This window comes from Cariama cristata, unplaced genomic scaffold, assembly GCF_000690535.1.
Source record: "Cariama cristata isolate BGI_N322 unplaced genomic scaffold, ASM69053v1 scaffold45968, whole genome shotgun sequence".
NCBI lineage: Eukaryota > Metazoa > Chordata > Aves > Cariamiformes > Cariamidae > Cariama > Cariama cristata.
Genome location: NW_009633739.1, coordinates 8,059 through 14,679, shown reverse-complemented (window position 1 = coordinate 14,679; position 6,621 = coordinate 8,059). Strand labels below are relative to the sequence as shown.

General features: G+C 37.7%; 1 protein-coding gene across 1 annotated transcript; it reads left to right on the top strand.

Moving 5' to 3' along the window:
• Positions 1-3: 3 nt before the first annotated feature.
• On the top strand, positions 4-6,228 carry FBXO4 (F-box protein 4; the record flags this gene model as incomplete). The annotated part of the gene is made up of 7 exons (XM_009706856.1): positions 4-57; positions 162-397; positions 2,074-2,294; positions 3,302-3,377; positions 3,854-4,032; positions 4,944-5,119; positions 6,143-6,228. Coding segments are annotated over 7 exons (1,028 nt in total), but the record flags the coding sequence as incomplete, so codon positions are not given.
• Positions 6,229-6,621: the final 393 nt, after the last annotated feature.

Below are 6,621 nucleotides of genomic sequence, written 5' to 3'. Positions count from 1 at the left end.
CAGCGTCCAGCGTTCCCGGAGGATGCGGGGGAGGTGAGCGCCTTGCAGACGCTGCCGGTGAGTGGGGCCCGGTCGGGGCGATGGGGAAGCTCGGCATCCCGCCTCTTGCATCTTCGCTGCTCCATTCTGGTCGTTAAACCGCTGCTCTTGACGGTTTTCAGATTGACGTGCAGCTCAACATCATGTCCTTCCTCTCACCCCAAGATTTGTGCCATTTGGGAAGCACGAGTTGCTATTGGAGGGCTGCTGTGCAAGATCCGTTGTTGTGGAGGTATTTTCTCCTGAGGGATCTCCCCTTTTGGACATCCGTTGATTGGAAATCACTCCCAGATGTGGAGATTTTTAATAAAGCCTTTTCAGAGGACAGCGATAACGCGCTGTACGATTACATGGCAGCGTAAGTATCTTCATATTCTCTTACACAGCTGACAGTCTCTCTACAGCAGTAATATTCAGCCCACAGGCATGTTTCATATTTACAGCAGTGAAACTGTGCTCTAAGCCACTGCTTAAATGTTGATAAGTCTCTAACCCATTGTTTATTTTGGAAATACAACTTCCTGTTTTTTGACAGTTTGATCAGCTCTTTCTGTTTGGAATTCAGCAAGAATGTAAAACGTAAAAAAGTCAAAGTTAACATTATAAAGAAATTAAAGCTTTTTGTAAACTGCATGTCTGTTGTGCCACAGAAATACAGTAATTTCAGAAGCTGTGCATACTGTTGATCGTGATAAAAATATGGTTTTCGCTCTCAGTGTAATGACAAATGATTTCTTATTTTAATAAAAGTACTAAGAAGTCTTCAAACTACCACAAAGGCCGTGAATCTTCTTCTTTTTTTTTTTTTTATCTTAGCTCGAAGACCTAGGGAAAAAAAAAAAAAAGATTTTTTGAGTGTGCACAGAATAACAAGCAGTATTGCTTTAGCTCTGATAGTCCGAGGCTGTAAAACAAAGGCTGTGGTTTCAGCTGGTGTAGTTGAAAAGCATAGCAACACTCATGTGTTTGGATGACTGAGAAGAACTCTTAAGACAGCAGATTATTTTGTGGTTTGTTTTTTTTAATTTTATTCAATTCCCTTAATTAATTTGCAGTATTTTTTTTTTTTTAATTTGCAGTTAAATTTTCCAAAGGTGATTTAATGAAACTGTTCCTTCCTAAGTGCACTAACCTCTGCAATCTCTGCGCCCTTCATCCCCACTTTACAGACGGGAAAGACGCACACAGAATTTGAAGTACAAAATATCTACTGACATGAATATCGGAATTAAATCTCTTTAGGTCTGAATACTTCAGAGCATCGCCTGTTTGGAACCACTTATCACTGATTTCCATTGTTTCTGTGAGCACTGAATGGTTTTCCTGATCTCAACTGAAGCGTCTGGGTTTGGATATAGAGGAGCACACGTTTCGTGTTTCCTTGAAGTGATTTGTCCACCAGCAGCCTACCATGACCACAGAATCAAAGACTGAAGCTGCTTCTCTACGATGTCTGTCACTTCTATGACTGTTACTTCTTTCCCTTAATTACCGGTCTTTTCATGCCTTCTAGCTGCTGCCTCAAATGAGCACATAAGCTTGCAGACAACATCTGTCTCCTTTCACAACATGCATTCTCTGTGCCTACAGGGGAAATGGCCCATTTCAGGTGGAGTTACCTGTTTCATAGTTAATAAACACAAAAGCGGTCTAATTAAGGTGTGAAATGTACTCAAAAGTATCATATTTTTTATATTGTATGTGACTTATCAGCTTTGATGTTGTTTTACCAATATTGTGTGTTCAGCAAGGACCGGGGAATTTTAATTTTGTTTTGTTTTATTTTTTAAGGTAAACTAAAAGATCCATAGATAGACGTGTACTAAGGTCCAGAAAGTCAGTATTTGAACTTCAGAAGGACTGATGCCTTTACCTGCTTTGTACTGGTGCTTGAAGCCATCAATTTTTGACCTGTGCTTGAGTTGTACTGGTAACAAAGCATGAGAAGTGTGGGACTTAAATCAGTTTATGTTGTTCGATTAATACCTTTTTTGTATTTTGTGTTTAATTTCTAGTTGCGTCTATTTTACACAGATATAAAAAAAGCTGTCCTCAGAGTAGAAGAAGTTTGAAATCAAGCCGTCCCCGGTATGGGGCTGTGACTTCCTTTTTGCAATCACTGGTCACTCAGGCAGAACCTCGCTTTGCTATGTTTGGGCCGGGTTTGGAAGAGCTGGATGACTCTTTAGTGCAAAGGATGATGACATGCCCAGAAATTCTGCTAGTAGCTGGCCTACCTCAAAGACAGATTCATGGTAATGTTCATTTTGGTTTTTGACTTTTTTTATTTTGTAAACAGACATAACACAAAAAACATTGGAGGAGAAATGGAGAAAAGGGATGCTTTTTCCTTCCCTCAAAACTCATTAGGATAACAGTAAAAAAATAATAATTCTGTTGTTGAGAGAAGTCTCAGAAGGATAAATGCAGTGGACGTTTGGGATAAAATTATAGCTGCAGTGAATTTATGATTAAATTTGCATAATGTCAGAGGGATCATTTTGCTCCTCGTACTTCTATTTTGATCCTAAATTCCATGTCACACCTACTGTTGGATAAATGCAGACAGAACTTTCTTTAGATACTGCTTGCAGTGAGCAGCTAAAAACCACACTTATGTTATCGAGACCAATCCTTTATATGATTCAGTCTTTTGTTGTCAAATGGTGTGAATTTAATTTAGAAGAGCTATAAGAGCAGGCAAAAGATTTTTTTCAATGTTTAAAAACATTGTTTTGAATATCTGTAATTTCACTTTAGTCCAAGCTAGAAACAAAAATGTACTACTTTTTAATTAATGTTTATTTAAGCACAGCAGAACTGGAATAATAAAATTGTATTTACAGAAGGTGTGAAAATAGGATTTCTTTGTGTTGTTACGTTTTTTTCTCTCTTACGTCCATTTCAATGCAGCTAGTTGTAAACAGACTAGAGCCTTTGCTATGCCAGTTTCGGCTAATAAATGCAGAGTCTAGCTCCTCTCTGGCTTGGGGTTCTAGGTTCAAGTCTAACTATCAGAAACATGGGAATGCCTCCTTGTTTTCTTTTAATACTATTGAATTTATTTTAATTAAATTAATAGTCGGATCAATTAGAGCATGTATAAAATTTCATCGTAAAATAGAAAATATGCTAGCCTTAACAGCAACACCTAGGCTTGGATATATTCATTTCATAGCACCACTGGAATTTTCAGCCCACCACTTAGTTGTATTCAGTAACCAAATAGTTGTAATCTCATATATTCATTTTTTCCCTATAGGAATTGGATCAGGAGTCAGTTTTCAGTTTAATAACAATCAAAAATTCAATATTCTGACATTGTATTCAACTACCAGGTAAGATTTGTTCTCCACCAAAAAAAGTTGTGTTTCTCGGTTATATCATACTTTTCCTCAGGTTTTTGTTATGTGAATTTTATGCATGCATTCACGTGCGTTGGAATCTCTTAGAAGCTTCAATGCATATCTTCATTTTTTCTTTCTTTCTCCAACTGCTAAATTTTAACATAGAATAAACCTTTTTGAAACCTTATACATAGCAAATGTGTATGACCAATACATAACAGGTGCTTCTATCCCTCTTGAAACACTATATAAACTCATCTTCGGGTGTATCTTCATATGCATCTCACAGATTGCTAACCATCTGTGTATGTACACTAGAAAAGAAGGAGGGGCAGGCGGGGGCAGGGAGAAAGTGTTTTGCTGGCTCAGGCCATTTTCCTGTCCCTTTCCTGTGCTGCCTAGACTCAAAATTGAGTTTTTCTCGTTCTCAGTTAACCTGACTACTGAAATACTGAAATATCTTTCAGTGTGGAAAGGAGGAGAGCAAGGGCAGAACAAGCTGTTGCTGTGAATAAGATGTTCTACCAAGAGAACAGCATAGTAGGGAATCAGCAAGCTGTGCACTACAGTGTGATAGATCAAGTGAAAAAGGTGTGCGAAGTAGTTGATGGATTCATTTATGTCGCTAATGCAGAAGCTCATAAAAGTAAGGGGTTTCTCTTTATTTTATTTATTCATGTTTTGTAAATGATTGGAATGTCATCAAGGATTGCAAAGAATATGCAATACACAAAATCTGCTTCATTAGTGCTGTTTCTTCATGACTTACCCAGTTGAAGATGTCCCCTGTCCTAGACCCTCTCCCTCATCTCCCTGTGAAGGGTTATGGCCTCTTCTTTTTCATGGATACTGGTACAGTTGCTATCTAAGCTACAAGTGGGAAATGGTCTGAATTAAAAAAAAAACCAAAACAAAAACAAACAAACAAACAAACAAAAAACCAAACAAAAAAAAACAAACTGAAAAAAACCCTGGGCATCGGTAGGAGCAGAAGCCTGAAATGCATCAGTGGTGGTTAAATGGCCTGGAAAGAGAACCTTCAACAGGAATACTGCAATAAAAGATGCAATTAGGACTCAAGGTAGTCCTGTGAGAGGATAATCCAAATACCTATTATGGTGTTTGTCTTTACATTCATCAACTTTAAATAAATAGTAAGGGCTAGCTCAGAAAAGAAGAGGGAAAAAAATTGTGAATGGTTATACTAAGGAGAAAAGTATGGTCAGTAAGGAAGGGCTGCATAATTCTTAATGGCTTGTTGCAATTATGATCTCTGTGTGGTCGTTGGAAAATGCTCTGATGTTAGGGAACTGGAATAGGCTGCCTGTAGAATCTATGGAGATTTTTAATTAACATCTCAGTGTGATATGAACATCTGTCTGACATGGATGCGGATGATTCAGCCTTGTGATAAGCAGAACTAGATAATTTGACCATGTCCCTTCCAGCCCTCTGTTTCCTCACCTCTGACATCTTAAATATTTGAAAAGGAAAAAAAGAAGTACCCCTTGGGATTTGCATATCTTTAATACTCATATATTAAAAATTGTTTCTTAGAGCATGATCGTCAAGAGGAACTCGCTCGTATTTTGGCAATGATTGATCCAGCCCTTGGGCCTCCGAACAGACCTCTTCTAGTTTTGTCTTGTATCTCTCACATTGATGTGAAAAGAATTCCGTGTGTTTACGTGGCACATCAGTTGCAACTAAATCTGCTATGTCAGCCCTGGATGGTACTTGCTTTTAAACCTTTATTTTCTATTTCTCAGTGGCTTAATTTAATTTAGGCTTATGGTAGTTCCTGAGCTGTACCTGACTAAGCAAGTGTGCAGCTTTCAATACTAGTGCATGAGCTGTGCACTTAAGTGAAGAATTTAGTTTCTTTGGTCCTCTAAGATGAAGCATTAGCCTGTCTGAACATAGGGGAGCTAAGTGGCTTGCCCAGGAACAGACAAGAAACTTCAGATGGAGCCCCGATGTAAGGAAGGACGAAATGCTTGAAGGGAGTAAGGAAGCTTTGGTTAATTTAAAAAGGCCTTGGACACAATGGCAGATTTTTCTGCCATTTCCAAGGGACTGTTAATTGTCACTCGTTTGACGTGATGTATTGAGTTTTTGACAAATCAGTTTTTTACCTAGCATGTGAGGTCCTGAACTGGTTCTTTTATGCTTGTCAAGCACAGTATATATCATGGCGGCTCAGGCACACATAATTTTTTTTTTGAGACGTTGTGTAGCTGAAGAACAATGCTTAATCAGAAAAAACAAGATCCTGATTTGAGGTAATTCCTCTGTTTTCATATGGAAAATGTTTACATTTTTAATACATATTTATAATAGCCACTTTATAATACATTACAAAATTTGAGAATTAATAATATGCATTGAATTCTAAAGCTAGCAGTGTTTTTGGTTTAAGAGTTACAAGAAGAATTTTCCAGGAGATTCTCATCCGTAAATTAAGTATAATGTTCCAGAATACCTGGTGGAATGATTGAGATAAAATTCACCTTGATACCAAAAATGCAAGGTTTTCCTAATGGGTCTTAAAACTAATTTTGTAAACAGTAGTGTTTTCTTTTTGTACTTTACTCTCAAGATACCTTTTTTGTCTAAGGGACCTTTAAACTAGTGATAAAAATTTAGATTTTATATGAGTATGTCTGACTTTAAGGATATCCATGGAGTGATGCTAAAATGCTGTTAGATCCTATTACCTGCTTCCTCTATTACATTAGCTTTTTTTATTTTTACAGGCACAGGACACTGTAGCTGCAACTTTAGCTGGATTGCTAAATGGAATTGAGTGGCTCCTAGAAGAAGCAAATTGTAAAAATGTACAGTAATGGAACTGTGCATTGTTTTGCTGTATAGAGACCAGTGTTTGACGGTTCAGATGAAGTGAGAATCTTGTCCTGACAGAGCACTGTCAGAAGGGAGATTTAAAAGGCAAACGAGCATATATTTCACTGCGCATACATTCTTCCAACTGTAAGCCTGAGTTAGAAGTACAAGTAGGATTGCCTGCATTCCAGCAGCTGACGAAGTGATTTTGGGTGGCAATCTGAGTGTTTCGGGTTTTTTCTTTCTTTCAGGCTGGGGCCTTTAGGGTGCAGTCTTCTCTCAGCATGTTTGATAATCTAATCTCTTCTACCAACATCCAGAAACTTCCCTTCGATTTCTTGCCTATGCATGTATTTGTTTTGTTTTATTTTTTCTGTTTTTGTTTTTTTGT